Below are 26,639 nucleotides of genomic sequence, written 5' to 3'. Positions count from 1 at the left end.
TACAAATATCATGCTCCTAAAGTCAGCTCTGATTCAAGCAAAACGGTACCTAGCCAAACGAAAAAATATCCACTCCAAATTTTAGAGAATCATCAATAAAAAATAACAGACAGATGTGATGCTACTTAACTTACTATTCAGTATCCTGTTCTTTGAGTCTTGCAGCTACCGTTGTAAAGAGTTAGATTTAACGATACGGAAATAGTGTTTTCAACAGAGGCAGAAAATGCAACAATTTTTTAACAACAGAAAATTAGTCGTGTGCAATGGCATTTCAATTGTCAACACAGTTCCAAAGTTTTGATGGGCAAGAAGTTATAATTGTATAAGTTCTCATTTAAAACCCGAATTCGCAACCAAGGAAGAACGTAGCATGATAATCGTTCGGATTAAATGTGTACATAACTTGAACAAAGGAAGATAAAGCACTTACCTTAAATGAAAGGCTGGGACGGTCCACGCAGAATTACCTTCAAACAGTACCGCACGAGCTCACAGCAACACTTGCACAATATCCAGAAAATGTGAAATAATGACGTAGAACACGAAGACACACTTGGGAAGCGCTAAAGCTCCTACATTTAATCCTCACGTGCACAGTCAAAGTGGGTAAGAAACAGGCGAGCCGATTAGTCGGTAGCGAACCGATATTGTATGACGAAAAATAATATCACGTGGGCATTTCAAGGAGAACAAAACAGCTCAACTTCGTAGAAGATTTCCATGGACCTTGGTAGATCTTTATAGTAAAGAAAGCAATAAAAAACATGTTACAGTATGAAGTACCAGAAAAGCCACAGAAAAGGACCACATATCTGAGATCTCTACATTTGAAGATTTTGCTTTTGTGTGTGCATGCACGTATTTTCGGGGAGGGGGATATTCACGTAATTATGTAAGTTTTACGCATCCTTTACTAAGACAAGTAAATTTCAATTTATATTTCGGCCATTTCTCGTCGTTTTTCTACACTCGTAGTTAATCGCTACAATGAGGAAGAATCAGTGGCGGCGATTGGGTTCCAAAACTGGGAGAGGGGAGGGGGAAGATGCAAAATAGTGGAGGGCAAGGGCAGTTTACTTTCCGATAAGGTTTAGTGTAGTGCAAGGGCGAACGTGGCAAAAAATGTGGCAACTGCCCCTTCCCCTAATCGCCCCCACTAGGAAGAATTATAAACACTTGAAATAATTGTTGGCACAAACTTAGTTTTCTATGTTCAAATTAATACTTCATACATTTTCTGCCGCATTGTTAAGTCATTGCTTCTGGGTTTTAAGATCATTTAACCATCATAGTGTAATATTTTACGCTGCAGCGAGGCAATCCACACAATACCGCTGTATGGCTTTTAACTTTTCAGAATTATATTTAAATGAAAGTATACTTAAGTGAACGAAGAGGTATGCTATTAATTTAGTTACGAGTTGCTGCAAAGAAAAACGTCTTGTTGTTGAGTTTGTTTTTAAGTTCGCTCTATACACAGAAAGGCTAATAATCTGCATTGGGCCTACAGTTTAAAGTGGGATCTGAATCGTTACGTGCATCCACAGGGTATCAAACCCGGGATATCTTAACTACAAACTGCAAGGTTTGCAAAGTTGAAAAAAACAATTTTCCTGCTCACGCAAACTTGGAACGCCAGGTACGACTTTTCATTAATGATATCAGGTTTGCTACAACGTAGTTTATACCTGCCCCCAAAATAGGTAATAGCTAGGTTGCACAGTTAATTAAAATACACTATTAGTCCAGTTGTTCTGTGCTATTACTATTTGTTTTTAGTACGTTAGGTTGGGTTGTTTTGTGACGTCATGCATCGCTGAATCGGGCTTGTGTTTCATGTTTGCATGGAAAATGAAACCCAAACAATACTCTTGTGTCTGCTATTGCGATCAGATCAACAGTAAGTGTTTAGGAACTACTGCATTACACTAGTGACCGGACAGCCGGATGACGGTAACTATTACATATATTCCATTGCAGATATGGTGGAAGAATTCACTCCAAGCGGTTCGGAGATAGCATGGTAGAGCTCGGTGCCCAGTTCGTGATGGGAGCGTCGGCGACAAACGCCGCCTTCAATCTGGCGGTGCAGCAAGGACTTTTCCAGCCGCCTGTTGAGAGGACTGACCAGTTCAAGGGCTCCTTTCTCACGTCCGACGGCCGCCCCTTGGACGCCCCCGTTGCTAGGAAGGTGCAGGAGTGCTTCCACAAGATCTACGAGGGTGCTATAGACCTGTTCGGGTTAGGTGAAGGTATGGGAGAGCCCCTGTATTGTTTCTTTGACAAACGCATCAAGGAGGAAATACAGAAGTTTCCTTGTGTGGAGCGAGATGATGCTGGCAGGGCGTTCTACGGGATACTCAACAAACTAAGATGTTTCTGCTGGGATGACATGAAACTGGTGAACGCGGGGATGTACGGATCGCATGTGTTTCTTCCGGGAGGTACGGTCCAAGTTCCCGCTCCGATGTCGTCAATTTTGTCGCCTCTTGTGCACGGACTTCCACAGAACTCCGTACAATACAAGAAGGTCGTAAGCTGCGTCAACTACGAGAAGGGCAAAAGTGACGAACCCAGAGCCAAAGTGACATGCTGCGACGGGTCGGAGTACTGCACCGACTACGTCATAGTCACGATACCTTTAGGATTTCTCAAGCTGCACGCGGACTATTTCTTCTCGCCAGTCTTACCTCCAGACAAGATGGACGCCATCAGCTGCATGGGTTTCGGTAGGATGAACAAGGTCTTCTTGGAGTACGAGAAACCGTTCTGGGTCCACGGCGAGCACAGCATGAAACTTGCTTGGTCCAAGGAGGAACTTGATGACAGGGATCACTGGACGAAGGGAATATCCTGCTTCGAGGAGCTGCCGGAGAACAAGCACGTGATAATGGCGCTTGTTGGAGGTCACGAAGCTGAGGAAATGGAGAAGATGAGCTGCCTGGAAATTGTTCAGGACGTCGTGCGACTCATGAGGGAGTTTAGCGGAGACCCGAGTCTTCCGTGTCCAAAGAACATCACCCGCAGCAGCTGGTGCAAGAACCCTTTCTTCCTCGGGGTGAACTCCTACTACGGGACGGACACTCGCGCCGAGCACCTAGCGTGCCTGCGCACTCCGGTGCCTGAAGAAGATCCGATAGTGTTGTTCGCAGGGGAAGCCACGTGCTCCTCCTTCTTCGGTACCATACAAGGCGCCAGGCTGAGTGGCCTTCGAGAAGCTGATAGAATCCTGGACATGGCTTTCGGACCGATCGATGCTTCGTGTCCATGCCCCAAAGTCTGTTCAAAGAAAGCATAGAACCACGAAATTCCAAATCACAAGAGTAGTTACAAACCTACCTACTTGTCAATTTCAGGCATTTACAATAAAATTGAAAGCTGGCACCAGTAGCAATATAATTTTCAACATTAAGTTAATAGATTGTGCTTTAGGGCTGAAGTTGCTAGTATTGACACGCGTTTTCTATTCGAACGTCATTTTCTTGTTTCTTGATAGTAGTAAGTTGTTCGTTTGTCATAGTTTAAGTTAATTTCATGCTCAGGGCAACTCAGGCTGAACCGCTGTGCAATGTGCCTGCGCCAGTATTGAACCCACGATCCAAGGTTATTAAAGTTCCAGGAATTTTAAATAAATTCAATTCCGGTTCAGGAGAGAAAATTACCTTGCGTAAATGGGTTCTGGACCGTACAGACCCATTTTATGTTAACAGTATTTCAATTCGTTCCAAGAACCTTTTTTTCGGTTTCAATTTAAATACGGTCCAGGAACCTTTTTTTCCGGATTAATTTAAATAGGTCCAAGTTCCGCATGGAAATAAAAATATACGCAACTCGGACCGAATTTAAGGTGTGCGAGAGAAAAGGTTCCGGTCCTGTCACTGAACCCAGTAGAATTCATGGGTTCCTATACGTTAACAACTCAGCCATGATCTCTAGATTACGAGTAAACAGCGTTATCAATAGACCATCCGGAAGACTATCAGCAAATTGCAGCAGGTGCACTACTATTTGTCCAACGACGTCCACACTAGTGTTTATATTCAGGAGAACGTAAAATTTAGAGTTCAGTGAACAAAACTTAGAACGGAACTCTCCATCATTCGTAACGCAACTATACCTTTAAATCAGACTTTGGTAACTCGCTTGCACCTTGGAGGTCAGAGAGCTCTCCCGTTCTGTGCGAGCTTTCCGCCTGCATGCTGCACGAACGCGATCGACGAAGCCTCCTGCCTCGATCACCCCTCACCTTCACTTTTTATACCTGCTTCTGTAGCTAAGCGTCACGAGAGGAAAAATCAACGATTTTGCTATCGAGAAGACACCGGATTCGAGTCCCGGCCTGAGCGTGAGTGTTCCTTGCAAGCGAATCTTGATCAGTTCATTATAATCATTCCTCCTCATCTTTCGTACGATTCTTAAACGACGAAAATATACAAAAAACAAGGAATTGCATTTATACACAAGCAATGGTATGTGAAATAATCCTTTTCCGAATTTCGGTTTCGAAACCATCAATTTCTTCCAGTATTCCTAAGAAATTAAAAAAGAAGTAACTGTAAATACAGGAAAAATGGCAAATTAAAGAGCCGACTACAAAATAAAGTCTCAACCTCCCGCAAGAGAATCCTAAGAAGGCCATAGATTATTCTACACTAGTGGTTATATTCAGGAGAACGTTAAAATTTAGAGTTCAGTGAACAAAACTTGGAACGGAACGCTCCATCTTCACCAGAACCTATTTGCAGCATTTTATTGGTTTGCAGCTTTTCCCAGCAGGAGATTCAGAATGTCTGACGATATCAGATTTCAATTTGTTCTTACGTTTATGTTTGTGAAACTAGGATTTCAAAACTCTTAACTGAAGAAAGTAAAACACTACCACCACCAGAATTAGAACAATTGTGCATTTATATTAGTTTTGTTCATTAATAAACTGAAGTACTTCAATTATATCACTGCGAGAAAAACTGTATTTATACATAAATATACACAACATTTGAATCTATTTGAAAATTTTGAAAGAATGACAAGTCAACGCTGCTTACTGTTCATGTTTATAATTACAGATCAAATAAGTTATCAGATTTATATCATATGTCCTACGATGAAGAAAATGAAAGTTTTTGCCATCTGTCGGCAAACTGAGAAGAGCGAGAAAGACAAAAATCAAGGAAAAAAATAAAATTGCGAAAAACGAAGACCTCCAAAAGCAACTAAAAATGAGCAGACAAGAGAACTAAAGGGAAAAATAAGAGTACATACAAGGAGAATAAAAAGGGTGAAAAGTATACCCAATAAAAGGGAAATAAAAACGTGCGAAGAAAAACTGTTCGGTAAGAAAAATACGAAGCCAAAAACAGGGCTCTGACAGCAAACTCAAAACCTACCCTGAAAGGAAATTCAAAAAGTCAGTGATATACTGTGCTTTGAAACTTCAAATTAGTAAAAACTGCTCGCAATAGGAATTGAACCAAATGAATCAAGAAGCTGGACTTCAACGGGAAATCTTCAGTAAAAGAAAGTAATATTCACTTAAAATGCTCTTACTTGTTGGAAAGTGACATTGAGTAGCGCTGTCAAAAAAATTAAAAACTAGCTTTGAGGTTAGTTGACGTTAAATACAGGGTGGCCTAAAAATGGTAACCGAAATGTAGAACCGTTACCTTATGTTCGGTTACCTTTTTTTGGCCACCCTGCATCATAACCACAAAAATGTTGAGATAAGATTTTAGTAAACCATCAGGAAGAATATTATTTAATGCAGTTAATGCAGTCAAGAGACATTCATGAAAATTGGCGCTTACAATCTGTGACGAAGTTATCTGCCCTTGTAGAGAAGAGATTTGGGTTTTATCTTTATGAAGACCAGAAATATATTAAAACAATATTTTGAGCCAGAATAGATATATTTTTATGATTATATATTATACATATTTATAGAGTGACATTTATTACACAGTATCTTTCCTGGCAACTAAAATATAAACAATGGTGTCATACAGGAACATTAATACTTAACAGTCTGTGGGTTGTTTTAAAAATATTCACAAAGCAAATAAATTATTGGTTCCATCAACTTTCCTCGCCGTTGCCATCTAGGACTGAGGGCACGACATCACGTCGCACCCTCTCTTCCAGATGGCCCTCAATCATTTACCCGGTTCGGCTTCGTGCAAAACGTCCTCTGCCAGAGACTGGATTTCGTTCCAGGCGTATTTCACGTCGTTGGATTCAGTGTAGCGAGAGCAGACAGCGAAGCGGAGGAAGTAAGTGTTGCCAATCTTTGATGGAACCAGATGGATCTTCCCATTGTTGTTAATCCTCTTCAACATAATCTCGTTCCTTTCATTGGAGCCCTATGGACGTAAAAAATAGCACATCAGTTATATTAGATAGGGGTATCTAGCTGATATGCATTAAATATAAAATATTTGAAAAATATATTAAATATGTTTAATGCTGTCGTCGGATACAAGATGTTTGATGGCAGGTTATGAAACACCGCCCCCCCCTCATAATTAAAAAAAAAGATTCTTACAAATGACCGTTGGACCACTTGTCTGTCCCCTTAAGGGAGTTATTGTGAAAATAGAACATTCAGTATCTGATGAATTAAATGTCATCATTGAAAATAATGTACACTCACCGGCAGTAAAAATGAGACAAAATCCTGAAATATTCGCTTGCTGGTAGGAGCTGTGAGTGTTGCCTAACTATGTGCATTATAATAAGAAAATTTCAATGACAATTTCTACCATCCCCGTCGAGTTAGGCAACACACATAACGCCTAGCAGGGAAGCGAGTATTTCAGGATCTATGTGTCCCATTTTTATTGCCGGTCACCGTACAATAAGAATCTTATTTTGAATATATTTCTCAGGTTTAATTCGAAAATAATTTTACAAACAGCAATGGCCGAGGGTTCGTCGTGCTGACCACACGTTACCCTGCAACTGGTCGGATGATCGCCCACCTCTGCTGAGGCATGTGGGAGTAAGGGCGACAGTAGGCATTAGCCCACCAGAGCTGTTGCACCTCGGGTTATGTCATTCTTACAGACAACCGTTCACGAAACTCCCCAGGAAGCCAAAGGTCAAATAAGCTGAAATGTTTTCATGTTGACCAACGAAATTCTACACAGTTTCTTCAGAAACACTGTACAGAACAATTAGTTTTGTACATGTAGAGTTGTATGTTAAATATGCAAGAGTTGAGGGGAGGGGGGAGATGCATTCAGACTATATTCACAATAATTTAAATTACTGCATATATTTGACCCTCTGGGATAAATTCAAATATTTCGTATCCAACGACGATATTAATGTTAACTTCTTGCCTAATATATGCATATAAGTAGCACATATACCCCCAGCTCTACATGTTCTCATATGTTAGATGTGATTGTGTGTATTCGCATATAATTTGTCCTGGGTTCGAATCCTGGCCTGGGCGTCTTCGCGAGTGTCCCTTCATCTATTTCATAATATCATCACTCGTACTCATACTCATCTTCGCGATTAGCCAAAAATGACAAAAGTGCGAAGTAAATAAATCATCAAAAAATAAATCAAATGAATCAGAGCAGCCTACGTATTCTGTTAATTGGAGGTTTTAATCCTCTAGAAATGAAAATTATAATAAATATGTAGAATAGGCACTGATATGTACCACAACGTTACGATGTAGTGTCTAGTATAGAGAAAAGCCAGAAACACAATTTGAAACACATTTTACAAATGGACTTCGGAGTATGCGATAGAGATAAAAGAGAGCGTAGGTTTTAAAATAACAAAAGTCAAGAATACGCCAAGATTTGGTGGCAACTGCAATAGATTACACGAACATAAAATTTAACAGTTCTAAACTTTCAATATATTTACTAACTAATGGAAACCAAACTAAATAAAAGAGCTGAGAATATTATCCAAAAAAGTACCTTAAAAACCAAGTGTATCGGTTCCTGTGGACTATTACCTTACAACTTGTTTTATCATTATCACATTTGAAAGCTTAACTTTAATGCCAAACAATGGGTAAAAAAATTGAAACTTAACTTCAGGTTAAAAACTAATTGCAGATTTTGAAAGCTTATGAAAATTGTAAAGAAATTCAAGAGTACAACTAAACATCAAGCTCTAGAAACTGCAGGCACCACTTAGCTTAGCTAACTTACCTTAAGCCTGAAGCAGACAAGACCCATGATAACCTCAGCAACGATCTCGAATCTGTCGTCGGTGCGTACAAGGTTCTCGAATTCGTGTGCGAGGGCAATCTGGTGCCGGATGTACTCCTGGAGTCCCTTCACGCCGTACAACCTAAAGACGAACCACATCTTCAGAGAGCGAAACCTCCTGCCGAGGGGAATCTGCCAGTGCTGGGAAGAAAGGCATGAAAACCAGGTAAGTTTATACATTAACTCCTTATCTAGTATATGTTTAGGCAGGTATTTCTTGACATTCTGCATTGTTAACGTTGTAGAGAAGATATAAATTGAACCCCCAGAAATATTCTCATGGACGAATAATCAGAAGCAAGAGGAGCTGCTGATTGAATATCTTCTCACATGCATGGTCTGTTTACATGCAGCGTCATCATCAGTGATACGTCACGGATCGCATCATGAAATCAGCTTCACAGTCTCAAGTGTATGTTAAACGAATTAAAAATTAACTTAGTTTGAACGCGTGGTATTACTAACGTATGTGAATAGAGTGTAATAATTGAAATATAACGCATAAATGTTATGTTAAATTATGTTTTTATAATACAAAATGTACACGTGTACAAACTCCAACGCTATATTGAGAATATAGCAAGTGCAAATCATACCAAGAGAATAAATAAATTGAACTCTTGTCATCATAATAGTATATGAGGAAATAGGCACAGATAAAATCTAGTTAAAGGGATATAGAACTTGCTTCGCCTATCACTGATGACGTCACATCGTAATTATAAAAAGGCATGGCTGAGCTTGCACTTTCATGCTGAATTACGTACCTTACAGCGCCCTTCACAAGCTATACATTTAAATCCACCAAACCATCAACTGCAAATCATGAAATTCGATTAAAACCCTGAGAATTACTATTTGTTGCGAAACAAGTTCGTCTACATTGTTGTCGATCATTTCTCTTCTAGGCAACATCCGAAAGCAGTCTAGTCTATAATTATTACTCAGAAAATGCTAGAGATAGAAATATATATATACTTTAGTCAACTGAGAAATTTAGTAGCTTATTGTGATAAATAATCTTCATAATCTGTTTACGCAAGGTAAGGAATAGAAGAAATTTCTATTTAATTTTTGATATTTCAAACAATTGAAGTTATAAATATGAGATTAGGATGATATATCAAAATAATGTGCCACACATATCTTTCATATGAAGTTGAAACAATTAAACAAGTCATTATTCAGAAACTTTTGCAATAGCAATTTCTGGTATACCGATACATACAATAAGTTTATTTCAATATAAACTAGAGTAATTCATCATTATGACCAAAAATATATAAGCTCTAAAATATCGATTTAACAGTTTGATGCTAATGGAATATATTGTGGGTGTGCCTTAAACGCAATTCTAGCTCTTTTTTAACCAGAAAACTCCGACCTACTTATCTTCCATTTTCTAATTATTAGTAATATCGGTGAAAATTCGTACTATTTTGTTTGCATGCTGGTGACAGATATTAATTCAAGTCTACCTAGTAGCATTGCACTGTTCATTAGAATTTTTTTCAGATGAAATATATTATTTACGATTGTTCACCACAATTTTTTTAGATCAACATCAGTTCAGAGAAGAATGGAGTTAACTGTCCTTGGGAATTGAATTAAGTAACTATGAGAAGTTCCATGATAACAGTATACAAGGAATCAATGAAAATAATTCAAGTTAATCGTCCATTCTAGTGCTAAATTGAAGTTATAAATTGAACTCTTAAGTCTGACTGAATTGATCTATTTAATATTACTAACATTCCTTCAACTGCAGAAGAGGAATGATCAAGATACTCTAGTCGTTATTGCTCCGAACACTTAGCTGTGGAGTAAGTGAGCTTAAGACGCACGTGCTACTTAACATTTGTTTAGCTTTGATGTGTTATTAAATAATTTCTTTACATGATTGGTTTCATATTGTTAGAGTGGATTTTATTTATTAAATTCATAGGGACATTTCTTACAATTGTTGTTTAAAGTAAATATAATCATAGTTGTGCATATTGATAGGACTTTTCAAAATAATTGTCGAGGTTTGATGAAGTTCATGATGAAACAACTAATGTTACAGCTCTAATCTATCAGGAAAGTTACCAAGGATTTGTGTGCCTCTCATTTATAACGTGTACTTGCGTCAACGCCCTCCAGGAAGCAATTTCTGCAAAATGGCGACCAGTAAAGTTTTCTATCTACAGATACATTATGAATGCAGAAAAGTACATTCCCCCGGTAATTCCAAAAATAAGTACAAAGTATGATAATAAAGATATAAATAAACAACGATTACAAAGAACTTAAATATTTATAATATTAACAGAGAATTCATTGGCAACAGAAAAAGGACAAAAGTTGGGAAGCTGGTTCAAAGATAAAATGCAAGGTCAATCGTCCCATCGAAAGTTGGGAAGCTCGTTCAACGACGAAATGCGAAGACAACCGTCCATTCGAAAGTTGGGAAGCTCGTTCAACCACGAAATGCCAGGACAACCGTCCCACCGAAAGTTGGGAAGCTCGTTCAACCACGAAATGCCAGGACAACCGTCCCACCGAAAGTTGGGAAGCTCGTTCAACCACGAAATGCCAGGACAACAGTCCCACCGAAAGTTGGGAAGCTCGTTCAACGAAGAATGGCAAAGGAGAATCGTTCCCCGAAATTTGGGAAACTTGTTCAACCATAAAATGCAATGGGCGTTTTAGGAGCATGATTTACATATAATTCTATTTTTTAAATTATTTTTCGTAAATATTCTATGGTAAAACATTTGCTTGTTATCTCTTTGCTACTAGATATTCGCGCTAAAATGTTTTGAAGATTTGTGTTACATGAAAATTTTGTAGCATATTATGTCACTTCTGTTCTGTAAATTTGATGAAATTTATTAAATATGGTGTATAATTATAAATTTGTTTCAATATAAATGTTATTGCTTGAAGGAACTACTTGATCAGTGATCACACAAGATATTTTTCTAAAGTAGTTTGTTGAAAAGGATAGTACTGGGTGTTCCATTGACAACGCAAGCGGAGTTGGGGATAAACTTTGAAATTTTCATGAAGATAGTGTTACTTACATGCACCTGGCAACCATGGAATGAGATTACATTTTCCCCCGATTGGAATAAAACAGTTAAGGCCAGTCGTGTTCCATTCCTGATGCATCGCATAGTTGCCAGGTGCATGCAAGTAAAACTATTTTTATGAAAATTTCCAAGTTTCTTTTCTTTCTTTTTAGTAATTGCATGATGTATGCAGTTTCGAAACAAGTTTGTGGCACTGAAACACCAGCAGTGTTACCAATGCACAGTCTTAATTTCCAAAAACAACGATTTTCCTAGTTCCCCCTAAAGACGCCTCGTCCGATTTTCTATCGGTAGAAATGAACATTTCTTTTTTCATTGCCATAAATGCCGAGCTAATCCACCTAACCAAACTGAAAATTATCGACAGCATGTCCGTACATCTGTGTTATGTGCCATTTTTCATGCTTTGTAAACAATTTCATTTACACTTCTCGTTACATCTGGCAACACTGCGTGGACACTAATAAAATCCAATCATTGTTCCCCCGGTTTTAAAATATATGCATGAACAAGGCTTCAATTTGGTATAAGGATTATATGTATACCACTTCCGGTTCAAAAGTTGTACTATCCCCAACTCTGGGTTGCGTTGTAAATGGAACACCCTGTAGTACATTAAATATTATTTATATTTCAGAATAAATTTAACCCATTCTGATGATTTTCAAGTGGCAAGTACAAAATCAAATGTATAGTCACTGAATCTGAAGGAACAGCGACACCATCTGATAAGTGGTATCCTTAATAGGATATACAAACATCAGAGGTAATAAAATGTTTAAGATAGGAGAAAAGTAGAAATATGAAGCCAGAAGAGAATATGGAAATTAAGATGAGAGAAACTACTGACAACAGATTCAGTATAATATATGGGAAGACAGAGAGAGGAGGAGGAGAGAGAGAGAAAGACACACTGACAGAGGTAGAGAGATTGGGGGAGGGGAAGAGAGATTTAAAACCAATTGAAATTAAGAGATTCAATGACTGACAGCGAGAATTCAGTGTGTTCGAAAGATATTAACGCTGAGAAAATGAAATGAAGAAAAAAAAACAGTACAAGGGAAACAGCAAAAGTGAATAAGTAGGCAAAATACTCTTATTCCAAAGGGACACTACAGATGCCACTGGGTAGAGATCTGTTAATTTTGTTATTATTAGACTAAGAGATAAGAAAGGTGTGCAATGACGTGGGTTCGGACCACGTCATTGCACACACCATTCTTGCCTGTAAGCTTGCAACACATGCTCAAAATTCCAAGTAATACGTGGGAGGAATTTTCACAGAGATGCTCGATTCGAATAGAGTACGCGTAAGACAGAGGAGGCTGGATGGCGAATGCCCCAGGAAGAAAGACAATCTTGACAAATAAATATACTTTCATCCATAACACACATTTTTAGGGCTCTTATGTTATCTTTGTTATTATATTTGTGCCATCGTCACTGAAAATGGCACACAATTGCTTCGTTGACTTTGTTTTGTTTTCAATTCGAAAGGGTTGTAACGCTCGTTCAGCAATTTCATTTAAGTCTTAATTTGTAATGAAACTTCATATTTCGCTGGAGTCTTGTGTGTTTACATGCTTCTCTTATATCTGCCATGTATTTCAAAGTCATGAGATAACTTATTCCCTCGCGTGGTGTGTATAGTTCACTCTTATTGTTGCATTTCACTGTTATTATCTCCTATTCGTATATATTCCCACTATGGATTTCATAAGTAAAATCTTAGTTAAACATCCCCCCCCCCGACCTATCGTGTGCCTTTAGAAACTTCATACAAGATCGCGTGCGCGGAGAAAATTTGTTTGTAATATGATGTATTCAGTTGTCTGTAGTCTTAAGAAAGAGGGTAAGTGAAAGCAGAGAGAGAATGTTTGTCAAAAATACGTACAGAAAACCTACGTACTTCTTTATGTAAATGCTTTCTCCATCATATGTTCTAAACTCATTTGTAGCAAGTTTATCCAGATCATCATCTAGAGAAATTTAAGTTAATAATAATAATGTGGTCTTGCTATTAGATGAACAACTTAAAAATGACAGTGTATTGGCATTTCATTTCGTTATTGGCTAGTGTAATGTTGCTGCAATATACAGGGCCTCTGCTTAGAATTTTCGCCAATTTTCAAAAGTAGTAAAGGAAATCAAGTCAAACAACTTTTCTTTCTCTTTTCTCAGTTGGCACCTTCTTTCGACACTAGAACTTTAAAAAAAAATTGTTATGCAAGTGCGACACTTAAGACACTATGGGCATGGTGTGAAAACAATCAAGGCAAATACAATAATGCTAGAGTGTGAATAAACAAAAATAGCAAGTATTTCTACAATGCATAATATATGTAGCTACGTATGGTGTTAAAGCACTCACTGAGAGAACATGCTACGTTTCTTTAGCATGTCATATCTTTAGTGTTCTCAGACAGAAGAAATAAATGTCAGTGGCAACCTTGAAATGTTACACGTGGTTGCATACATACAGGATTAAAATGTAGATTTGTCCATGGCTCATATCGTCAGAACCATGTATCAAAGATATAAACATGAAAGAAATGTTCGCATTGACGTCATTATACGTTGTAGATGTTTGTCGTGCTATACAACCATTCTGCACATGTAAACATGCATGCCTACAATGTATGTACAATAAAAATAACAAAAGAAACTCACTCTGTAATCGGGTGCTGACCCTTGCTTTTCGTGTTTCAGATAGAGAGGATCAACGTTGAAAGCGTCCACCAAATAAGAAGCATCCTTCAACCTAGACGAAAGCAAGAGTTAGGATGAAATGTTCACAGTCAAGAGTAATATTTTACCCATACCTTTCACCTGTTTAAAGACATCTTTAAAAAAAAAAAAAAAACTTGCTGCTTTGTGTTTGTCCTTTTCTCAAGTTTATAAGCTAATAAGCATTCAAATAATGGAGTAAAACTGTTTATGTAATGTAAAAGCTATGAAACTAGATTTGTTAAATATCTTTATATACATTAAAAACAGTGTTCTCAAATACGTTTAGTTTTGGTATTTAAACTGAAATGTAAGATTCATTGTTTATTTTTATTATTAATACCAAAAGTAGTACAGACCAGAACCAGTATTCACACCACGAATATAACTTGATAGGAAGGGAGTGTACTCACCACATGGCGGAGCAATCGAAGTTAATCAACATCCACTTGTGAGGGTTGAAATTGAAAGAATCTGCGCACTCCATTCCACGCATAAAATCGCGGTATTCGGGACAGATGAAAGCGGATCCTATAATAAACAAACATTACACGTGGTAAGCATACTAAGACAAGGGCGCCGAATTGTCAAAATTATTGGTGGGGCTCTGATCACTGAAATAAATTAATGAATGACTCATTCTCTCCCTTTTTTAAGTTTTCGCCTCAGAGTTCGGAATCTCGTAAAAGCCCACGAATTCCTCAAAAATATCAAAATTTTTATTCACAGTTCTAATGCAGAATATTAATTGTCCACGGATGGATATGTCACAAGTTTCGTCAACCATAATAGCAAAATATTCCCGACTTTTAATATCTTCTACCACGGAGCGCAAAACAGATCTCCCTAATATATCAATGATCTCGTTCTGAATGTCATGTTAGGGCCATTTGTAGCCCAAACGTCCCATCCAATACCCTAGTTCATGCACATCGTCTCTTGAAACTCTTCTTAGTAAAAATTTTAACAATACTCATAATTACATACTTAGTATATAGTAACAAGTCATGTGTTTTGCTGTCTCCGGTCATAGCCCCCCAAAGTTGATGGTTTAGCGGTCTCAGCCCCCCAAATTGATGGTCTAGAACATTTCAAATGTGTATTTAAAGTTAAGTTCATGTGGCACAATTCACAGTAAACTTTACAAGAGAAGCAAAGTAATACAAGTACATTAGATCCTCTAAAGCAAAATTATTTGGGGGATGCCCCCACATCGTTAACAATGGGAGGGCTCGAGCCCCCCAAGCCCCATGGAGTCTGCGCCTATGTACTAAGAACAAAATTAGGAAATAATTTAAAGTTGTATGTGATTGAACTTATGTGCAAATATATTGTCGACAGAAGTTACACATCCTTGTACATGATTGTTGAGCACATGCACAGGTGTACGTGACAAGAACTGAACATAAAAATATATTATTAAGGTAGGTTTCAAAATTGAATATCGCAAAATTAGGCTAATTTTTTAGTTGGGCGGCTATACGTAGCTGTTGAATCACGACTGAGGTGCATGCGAAAGAAAAAGAAGAGCGAGAAAGAGAAAGAAAAAAGAAAGAAAAACACGCAGAGAAAGAAAACGAGAGAGAAAGAAACACACACACACACACACACACACACACAGATAGAGAGAGAGAAAGAAAATCAAGGAAAAACAGAGAAAGAGAGAAAAAGAAAAAAAGAAAAGGAAAAACAGAAAGAGAAAAGGAAAAACAGAAAGAGAAAAGGAAAAACAGAAAGAGAAAAGGAAAAACAGAAAGAGAAAAGGAAAAACAAAGAGAAAAAGAAAAACACAGAGAAAAAGAAAAACACAGAGAAAAAGAAAAACACAGAGAAAAAGAAAAACAGAGAAAAAGAAAAACACAGAGAAAAAGAAAAACAGAAAGAGAAAAAGAAAAACACAGAGAAAAAGAAAAACACAGAGAAAAAGAAAAACACAGAGAAAAAGAAAAACACAGAGAAAAAGAAAAACACAGAGAAAAAGAAACACAGAGAAAAAGAAACACAGAGAAAAAGAAACACAGAGAAAAAGAAAAACACAGAGAAAAAGAAAAACACAGAGAGAGAGGAGATAGAAATAAAAATACGAAGAAAGAGAATGAGAAGGTGATAGATGGAGAGAAAGAAAGGAAAGGAGAACAGAAGACAAAAGATAGAGAAAACAGGAGGAAAGAGGAAAACAAGAAAGGAACAGAAACTGAGAAAGAAAGCGGAGAGAGAAAGAAAGAAAAAGAGAAAAAGAAAAAAAACAAAGAGAAAGAGAAAAACAAAGAGAAAGAGAAAGAGAAAAACAGAGAAAGAGAAAGAGAAAAACAAAGAGAAAGAGAAAAAGAAAAAACAAAGAGAAAAAGAAAAAAAACAAAGAGAAAAAGAAAAAAACAAAGAGAAAAAGAAAAAAACAAAGAGAAAAAGAAAAAAAAAACAAAGAGAAAAAGAAAAAAAAACAAAGAGAAAAAGAAAAAAAAAACAAAGAGAAAAAGAAAAAAACAAAGAGAAAAAGAAAAAAACAAAGAGAAAAAGAAAAAAACAAAGAGAAAAAGAAAAAACACAGAGAAAAAGAAAAAAACACAGAGAAAAAGAAAAAAACACAGAGAAAAGAAAAAAAAACAGAGAAAAAGAAAAAAACACAGAGAAAAAGAAAAAAACACAGAGAAAAAGAAAAACACAGAGAAAAAGAAAAACACAGAGAAAAAGAAAAACACAGAGAAAAAGAAAAACACAGAGAAAAAGAAAAACACAGAGAAAAAGAAAAACACAGAGAAAAAGAAAAACACAGAGAGAGAGGAGATAGAAATAAAAATACGAAGAAAGAGAAAAGAAGGTGATAGATGGAGAGAAAGAAAGGAAAAGAGAACAGAAGACAAAAGATAGAGCAAAGAGGAGGAAAGAGGAAAACAAGAAAGGAACAGAAACTGAGAAAGAAAGCGGAGAGAGTGAAAAGAGGAAAAAGTTTTGAAGATTTCAGACCTGATTGAGAATTTCACCAATAGCATACACTTTTTCAGCTGGAAAATACACTAAGACAAGAATTTCCAAGAAAACATGATCTGTGCGATCATTTCATTGCAATTATGTAGTGCGTATCCTGAATTGCATTACGGATGTTACCTGCATAGGCAGCGTCTACGTGAAGCCAAACATCATGTCTGTTGCACACTGGTCCCATTGCATCAAGATGGTCGAAAGCGCAGGAATTTGTAGTTCCCAGAGTTGCTACTGCCTGTAACAGTGGGATAGGAGGTTTTAGTTAAAGAATATTCGAAATTGAAGTAAATGAAATTACATAATACAAATACATAATTGCACCATACTCATTATAATCATTGTACATAATCGATAAAACTTTCATAAAAAAATTAATAAATAAATGTGTGTATTTTTGTATTGTCTTCTACGTCGGTCTTCTATGTCGAGATTAAACGCGACTTTTTGATGGAGGATGATTATTTCCTTTAGCTCATATGTTACGTTTGGGCCGTTCGCCGGCCTAAACTGCTTGTCAGCGAGAGGATGTGTGCATGGAAATTGAATTAATTACGCTCATTGCCCTTTACCACCAATATTTAATAGAATCCGCAAAAGCGAGGGAGGATGATCACGCACGAGCCAGCAAGATATTTAAACACTGATAAATGACAAAGCCAAAGTGTCACCACTGTACCTGGGTTCCTTCGTTGTTCCTCGGCTGGGTCACGATGTGACACTGTATCGGTCCATCGAAGGTGTCCTCAGTGCATTCACCAAACCTTTTAAACGGACCGACTTAACACCGTCACTCGCAACACACTTCGCGCTTTGCTCTCTCGATCAGGACTCTCCCGGCGACCTCTCGTCATCCGGGGACGCTTGGAGTTTCTGATTACACAGCATTTTATTTCCGGCTCGTGACATGCCACCTCCCCCTGAAAAGAAATGGGGTTGACCAGGGGACAAGCCCATTTCTTTATTTCCAAAAAATAAATATGATTAAATATGTACAATGACCAATCCCTGAATAAATGATTGCACCTCGTATATAACACAATTCGTCTTAGAGCAGTAGGCTAGTATGTCATTAACAGGCCCTGTACGTTACGAAGAATAATACAATAATTGAAGTGTAGCACTGTTATTGCACGACAGACATGTACGTGACACTGTTTAAAACACTTGGGAAAAAATATATCACTGGTAACACTAATCCGAAACATAAGTTAGTAGGCCTCAAATTTTGAGAAGAATACACAAACAATTAAATAAGTTGATTGGAGACAAACTTATGTTCGCAAGGAAAGTTCAGTAACAATATTAATTCGATGTGGGATCTTCTTGTCACTTATGGATGACTTCTGGATGTACTTGAAGTATGATTTTCAAAATCCTAGAAACTTTCATCTTCTAAGAAAGTAACCAGGGGCATAGAGATAATTTGAAATTTGAAAATGAGTAGAATGACGTGCTACTGCATATGCGTCTTAACTTAAATGATATTTTCTAGCTTTTGTTGTTTATTTTGGTGTGGGCAACCGTGTGTAAAAGAATGCCAGAATGTAGATTTCCATATTTCTTCGTTTATTTAATATGGTTAACAAATTACTTTTTCTATACCCTAAGAACAGAATGTATAAGCTTAGTTTTGGCCCTTTTTTATTCATGTGATGCATTTTCAAATGCATGGAGTGTTTCTAAGGATAGTTGTTTTGGGACGTCCATTCGAAATTCGTGGGCCAAAGGGAATTGTTTCCGACAAAGATTGTTTGCAATTAGGTCTATGAAAGGAAGTTTCAGTCGACTTCCGTTAGTTATCACTTGAAATTTTAAAAGATCAATAAGATACCATATACGCTAAAAAATACTCGCTCCATTAACATTAATAATTTGTACAATTTACTATTAATGTGTACAGACCCCTTCGCTTATGAAAGATCATATTTCAAGTCCAAGCTTGTTCCATTATAGAATCGGTATTAATCTATAAGATTATATTTTATTTCATCTCTATCTGGATGCTTCATGTTGACCAGGGCATTCACTTGTTTACTTCAGTTTTCTCAACCTCTGTGGTATGTAAATAATGCAGTGTTGCGCTATGCAAACTTCCTGTATTCAGGATATAGGAAGTTCCATCAGCCTATGGAGTCAGCTGTTTGCAATATAGGTAGTAGTAGTGTGATTGGTGGTACAACCAGGACCGGAAAGTATGAGCCCCCCTCAAGCAGATTTGCCTACACTTAAAACTTGCTCAACATGCCCATATGAGCTTTTTGCTCAAGTGTGGAACCCCGTCTAATCCAAGATTTTTGTAAAAATGCCCTCGGGAATTTCCTGAGAAAGTATGACCCCCCTCAGATTGATTTGCCTACACTTATAAAAGGCACTTCTGTGAGATTGTTGTCCATAAACCTGTCAAAAATATGCCCCTCTTGAATTTTTTTTGGCCACACCTAAAACTAAGCCACCCTCACCCTCACCCACACCCACACACACAAAGCATATTGTTGAACCCAACTGATATTTTTTATTAAGTATAGAGTTTTGATTTGAACCCCAAGAAATTTTATATAAATACCGAAGCCAAAAAATATTAACACACATACACACACACACACACACACTAAATATACAAAACACACTGCTGAACCCAACTGATATATTTTTATTAAGCATAGAATTTTGATTTGGACCCCAAGAAATTTTATATAATAAACCAACAACAAAAATGCCTAATCAAAAATATTGTAATCAATGCAATAAGAATATATCCAGCCCCAATTGGGTTAAGCACCAAAAGAATTGTAATCCAGATAAAAGCAGAATTATCACAAAAACATGCCCAAAATGCTATAAAAAATATAACAAAATATTTCACTTATGCTTGTTCTGCACAGTCATCAACATTTCCAAACAAAATTGAATGGAAATATTTGTGTGATTGCCCTGTTTAACTTAGATTGCAAGGCCATATTTTGTAATTTTCTAGACCAGGAGCTAGACCCTATGCACCAGAAACAGGCCATAAAATGCCTCTCCACAAATTATGTGAGCATCATGGAGCACACAATACATTTTACAATTTTGAGAATCTCAATTTAAGGCATGCAGCTTAGTGGTTTCCCGCACTCACACTCTGTAAATACATTCCATGATTTTATTATCCTATTAAAGCACCCAATGCTGCAATTTTTAAATTTTTGCTGAAGAAGATACATGATTATCTCAGTCATGTTCAACATCTGAGAATTGTATGCATCAAAATATTGCAGGTGATGATTAAAATCTGCACCACTATACAACATTCCACTATCTGTTGTAACAAATTCTGCCTTTTGGAACCTGTCCAGATGCATCATCAAAAATCTGAAATATTTCCAGTTTGAGCTCTGATTGGGAAGGATCTCAAAATCATAGAATCTCCCCACACTTGCATGATTTGAAAACCATCCTCCATAATAGGAAAAATCAATATAATAATAATAAAAACAACAAACTGTCCCACAATTCTCCTGCAAGAATTATACTTGTGGCACTCAAAATCAGTGATGTATTTCAAGTTTAGATAATTGAATTTTTGTGTGCTGTTCAGGGCCCAGCGGAACTCTGTTTCATTATTGATTGAAAATAAATCATACTCTGAGAGTGTTGAGAATCTAATTTTGAAATCAGGAAGAAGAGATTCAGATCTAATATATTTTGCAACATCTCTTCTGTCAAAAAATGACATGAGCATTGATCCTATTGTGCACCTACACAATTGTGGAGAGCAATCATGTAGATATAAACAGAAATTGTACATGGCTCTGCGTACCTCCCGATCAGAATTTGAGGTTGAGATTTGAAGATTGCAAAAAATTGCAGTTTAAAGGTTCAAAATATCTCAAATCATGAAATTTTATCTTCAAACTCAGCAAATACAGAATAATCTCATTTGCATTTATGACCCCTGAGATATATTTTTCCCTTCTAACAAAATCCGCACCAGAAAACACCAAGCCTGTATCTGTGGTTACAAATTCAAAATCATCATAGGATTTCAAATAAGTATCATAATTTAAATGTTTCCAGTTCTCAGATATGTCAAATGGGATATGAAAACAATACATTGATTCAAAATATTTTGTTGTGAACCAATAATTTTTTCTGTAACAATCATAAAAACCTACAAACAGCCCAACAATTCTCCTGTGCAACAGATATATGTATTTTTCCTTCTTGCCCAACAATCCCAGATGTATGCATCCAAATTCATTGTCACTGTCAAGCACCCACCTAAATTCTGTCTCATTTCTAACTGCAAACACATCATATTCACATAAATCGGAAAATGCAAGCTTGAACTTTTCCAACAGTGATTCCGATTGTATATATTGTGACAAATTCCTTCTCTCAAAAAATATTGCAACAAGTGCTGTGTGTTATCCTTCTAAAACAATGACACATTCAAAAATGCAATGCTGTAATTTTTTAAGAGCATGCCCAACACTATGCTTAATAATATTGTTTTTTTGTTGCTGATAATCCCGATTTATTTCCAAATCACACTGCCCGGGATACATGTTTGCTGAACAATATTGCAAAATTGGAACTGTAGCAACTATGTATGTATTATTGGGAGCTTAGATAATTGTTCCCCACACCTGCATGTTTCATTCCAAGAGGTTTTGTCTAGGCACAGTGCAAGGCACTTACTGCTGCAATTTCTGAATTTTTGCCTCAGAAAATACAGAACAAGCTTATTCAGGCATTTGTGTTTTATATACCCAACAAGATCCGGGTGGAAATCATCTGCACTGAACAAGTGCCCATCATCTGTGGTCACAAATTCAATATTCCTATTAAACAGATTGGGATTGGAAATTATTCTGTTCAAAAATTTAAAATGCACCCAATTTAAGCTCTGATCAGCCATGAGCTCTAAATCATAATCTTCATACCCATCACAACAATTGCTGTACCAACATTCATCAAACAATTTCAACCTGCAGAAATAATAATAGCTCCCAGTGTGGTGATGCACAAACAATCCACAAATTCTCTTAAACTTGTTGTACATAAATTTTTCAAACTTTCTTACATCCTTCAGTGACAAGTATTGAAAATTCTTGTCACTGTTAAGAACCCAGTGCATTTCAGTCTCATTCTGAACTGCAAACAAAATATACTCGGACAGGTTCAGGAACCTAAGCCTAAAATCTTGAACAAGTGATTCGGATTTTATGTATTTTGAAATTCCTCTCCTGTCAAAAAATTCTGCATTATGACAAGCTTAGTGGCAATGTGAACAATTCCCTGTCACATTGGCATGTATTTTGTATGTTGTGCGCTTCAAGTGACAGGCATATGCATTCATGCTCACAATTTTTAAATTTTTGCCTAAACATATACATTAGAATCTTACTGAAATTTGTATATTTTGAAAATTTGTTCATGCCTGGCTTAAAATCTTCAAGTCGATACAAATTGCCCTCATCTGTGGTGACATATTCAATATGATTCAGGGGTAGAGGTACAGAAATTCTGTTGGTGATATTATAGTGGATTCAGTTTAGACTCTGCGGCATAATTATGTCCATTCTGTGCACAAAACAATTCTTATTGCAATTGTTGTACCAGTAATCATCATATATTGCAAATCCACAATGCCAATAATAACACTCTACAGAATAATGCACAAAAAATCCAACAATTCTTTTGCATGTATTGAACATGGATATTTCAAATCTTATTAGGGATTTCAGGGACAGGTAGTGAAAGGCAAAATCACTTGAAAGCACCTATTGCTTTTCAGTTTCATTCCCAACAGAGAACAGGTCATGCTCGGACAGATTTAAGAACCTAAGCCTGAAATCCCCAATAAGTGATTGTGATTTGATGTATTTTGAAATTGCTCTTCTGTCAAAAAAATTCTGCATATTTAATAATTACACACTGGCATGAAATATGCAAGGAACAGAATCATGAAAACCCATTACTCAATGCATTCCGATACAGCCTCATTGTTTATGATTGTTGCAAATTTTGAGATGAAACTGTTTTTATGTGATTCAAGGCCCATCAAAGATATTACACAGTGAACAATTACAGTGTCACTTGTTTCATCCAAAACAATATTGTATATGAGATGGGGTAATTTTTTCAATTTAATATATTCCAATCTGTCAAGTTGCATGAAGCACTCAACTGCAAGAACCATCTCGGTGTTATTTTTTGCTGTTCTGAAAAGGAGGTAGCATGAAACAATGGCATTTACAGATTCTGAATTGTTTATAATTTTTGTAGAGAAACAATCAACATAGTTGATAGAGCTCATATAATTAGATTTTTCTGCCGAGGTCTTTGAATTTTTGATGAATGCGTATCCTATATTCTCTATGTATTCATATGTGATGATATTATCAGGTGCTTTGTCCTGAAATTCTACAAAATATATTTTTGTTGTTCCTACAAGGGCCATAACATAAAAATCATCATAGTACCCAACCTCAGAGTATACATACCTGAGCAACTGATTGTATTTGTGGGTATTGAGCTTGAACAGATTGATCTTATTTTCAGGGGGGCTTACAATGTTGTCACAGAACCTGAGGATCCCATCACTGCTCAGGGATGTGCTTAGCTCAGGTCTGAAAATCTTGTTGACATAACATTTTGTGCCTTTATTTGAAATTTTAACAACAATTTTGAAATCTACAAGGCTTATCTCTGTGACATAATTCCCCAGGATGCTGACAAGTTGTTGATTTGTATTCAATGCATCTATGATGCTCACTTGCATAATTTGTGTGGGGACATATGGGTTCTCTTCAAAACAAACAGTTCTGTGATTAAAATTATCTGAAAAATCTCTTGCATTTGTTTCATATATACTGTAGACAAGATACTGATTGTTTATATATTTTACAATATAATCTTCAGACATCTTGCAAGTGGGGGCAACAGAATATCTATGGGTTATATTTATATCTAGGCTTTTACTATTCTGTACAGTCAATATGTTGGGAACAAAAAATTCATTCTATACCTACAATCCTGTTTCTGCTCTATTTCTGTACTCCCTGCTGTCCCTGCTGTGTCTGTTGTTTCTGCTGTGTCTGAAAATATTTTTAATTTAAATAATTGTTTCCCACAATTGTTTCCCACAATTGCATCTTCTGCTAAGATTATTCCCACCTAGAATTTTTGCAATACAATCAAAATCACAATCTTTGAATTTTTGTCTTACAAAATACATTATAATCTCATTCAGGTATATATGTTTAGAGTATCACACACAATCAGGATCAAAATCATCCCCACTATACAAATGGCCAGCATCTGTTGTGACAAATTCAATATCATTATAAATTGTAGATATTCTAAATTTGTAATGCATCCAATTCAAGCTTGGATATGAATCAATCCTCATCCTATGCTCTGAAAACAAATTGTAGCAATTTCCCCACCAGTGATTCCTAAACACTTTGAGCATGAAATAATACCCGTAATCATCTGTAAAAATTCACAAAATATCCAGCAATTCTGCCATAATTATTGTACACAATTTTTTCAAACTTGCTTATATATTTAAGGCATAGGTAGTGAAAAGGCAATTCACTGTTAGGCACCCACTGCATCTCTGTTTCATTGCAAACTGCAAACAGGTCATACTCAAAGAATCCAGATAATCTGATTCTGATATTTTCCACTATTGTTCCTATATAAACGTTTCAACGTATGTTCAACGTATGTTCAACATGATGTCAAAAATTCTAGGTGGGAATAATCTTAGCAATTGTGGGAAACAATTATTTAAATTAAAAATATTTTCAGACACAGCAGAAACAGACACAGCAGGGACAGCAGGGAGTACAGAAATAGAGCAGAAACAGGATTGTAGGTATAGAATGAATTTTTTGTTCCCAACATATTGACTGTACAGAATAGTAAAAGCCTAGATATAAATATAACCCATAGATATTCTGTTGCCCCCACTTGCAAGATGTCTGAAGATTATATTGTAAAATATATAAACAATCAGTATCTTGTCTACAGTATATATGAAACAAATGCAAGAGATTTTTCAGATAATTTTAATCACAGAACTGTTTGTTTTGAAGAGAACCCATATGTCCCCACACAAATTATGCAAGTGAGCATCATAGATGCATTGAATACAAATCAACAACTTGTCAGCATCCTGGGGAATTATGTCACAGAGATAAGCCTTGTAGATTTCAAAATTGTTGTTAAAATTTCAAATAAAGGCACAAAATGTTATGTCAACAAGATTTTCAGACCTGAGCTAAGCACATCCCTGAGCAGTGATGGGATCCTCAGGTTCTGTGACAACATTGTAAGCCCCCCCTGAAAATAAGATCAATCTGTTCAAGCTCAATACCCACAAATACAATCAGTTGCTCAGGTATGTATACTCTGAGGTTGGGTACTATGATGATTTTTATGTTATGGCCCTTGTAGGAACAACAAAAATATATTTTGTAGAATTTCAGGACAAAGCACCTGATAATATCATCACATATGAATACATAGAGAATATAGGATACGCATTCATCAAAAATTCAAAGACCTCGGCAGAAAAATCTAATTATATGAGCTCTATCAACTATGTTGATTGTTTCTCTACAAAAATTATAAACAATTCAGAATCTGTAAATGCCATTGTTTCATGCTACCTCCTTTTCAGAACAGCAAAAAATAACACCGAGAGGGTTCTTGCAGTTGAGTGCTTCATGCAACTTGACAGATTGGAATATATTAAATTGAAAAAATTACCCCATCTCATATACAATATTGTTTTGGATGAAACAAGTGACACTGTAATTGTTCACTGTGTAATATCTTTGATGGGCCTTGAATCACATAAAAACAGTTTCATCTCAAAATTTGCAACAATCATAAACAATGAGGCTGTATCGGAATGCATTGAGTAATGGGTTTTCATGATTCTGTTCCTTGCATATTTCATGCCAGTGTGTAATTATTAAATATGCAGAATTTTTTTGACAGAAGAGCAATTTCAAAATACATCAAATCACAATCACTTATTGGGGATTTCAGGCTTAGGTTCTTAAATCTGTCCGAGCATGACCTGTTCTCTGTTGGGAATGAAACTGAAAAGCAATAGGTGCTTTCAAGTGATTTTGCCTTTCACTACCTGTCCCTGAAATCCCTAATAAGATTTGAAATATCCATGTTCAATACATGCAAAAGAATTGTTGGATTTTTTGTGCATTATTCTGTAGAGTGTTATTATTGGCATTGTGGATTTGCAATATATGATGATTACTGGTACAACAATTGCAATAAGAATTGTTTTGTGCACAGAATGGACATAATTATGCCGCAGAGTCTAAACTGAATCCACTATAATATCACCAACAGAATTTCTGTACCTCTACCCCTGAATCATATTGAATATGTCACCACAGATGAGGGCAATTTGTATCGACTTGAAGATTTTAAGCCAGGCATGAACAAATTTTCAAAATATACAAATTTCAGTAAGATTCTAATGTATATGTTTAGGCAAAAATTTAAAAATTGTGAGCATGAATGCATATGCCTGTCACTTGAAGCGCACAACATACAAAATACATGCCAATGTGACAGGGAATTGTTCACATTGCCA

General features: G+C 36.4%; 2 protein-coding genes across 3 annotated transcripts in view; one reads left to right on the top strand and one right to left on the bottom strand.

Moving 5' to 3' along the window:
- Positions 1-3,379, top strand: part of LOC146001230 (uncharacterized) — a 33,106-nt gene extending 29,727 nt beyond the window's left edge. Inside the window, exon 3 of the mRNA XM_083138537.1 lies at positions 1,984-3,379. Within this exon, the coding sequence (XP_082994663.1) occupies positions 1,984-3,301 (1,318 nt within the window). The 3' untranslated portion in view covers positions 3,302-3,379. The remainder of the gene's footprint in view (positions 1-1,983) is intronic.
- Positions 3,380-5,890: 2,511 nt separating this feature from the next.
- Positions 5,891-26,639, bottom strand: part of Ddc (aromatic-L-amino-acid decarboxylase) — a 62,734-nt gene continuing 41,985 nt past the window's right edge. For both annotated transcript variants that reach the window (XM_083138524.1, XM_083138516.1), the window contains exons 8-12: positions 17,144-17,255; positions 14,452-14,569; positions 13,982-14,072; positions 8,178-8,378; positions 5,891-6,359 (exon numbers count right to left, since the gene is read on the bottom strand). In XM_083138524.1, coding sequence (XP_082994650.1) covers positions 6,153-6,359; positions 8,178-8,378; positions 13,982-14,072; positions 14,452-14,569; positions 17,144-17,255 — 729 coding nt within the window. In that variant the 3' untranslated portion in view covers positions 5,891-6,152. The remainder of the gene's footprint in view (positions 6,360-8,177; positions 8,379-13,981; positions 14,073-14,451; positions 14,570-17,143; positions 17,256-26,639) is intronic.

This window comes from Lepisma saccharinum, chromosome 1 (assembly GCF_977018435.1).
Source record: "Lepisma saccharinum chromosome 1, izLepSacc3.1, whole genome shotgun sequence".
In the NCBI taxonomy this organism is placed as follows: Eukaryota; Metazoa; Arthropoda; class Insecta; order Zygentoma; family Lepismatidae; genus Lepisma; species Lepisma saccharinum.
The sequence above is the reverse complement of the archived record's forward strand: the minus strand, read 5'-3'. Positions and strand labels throughout refer to the sequence as shown.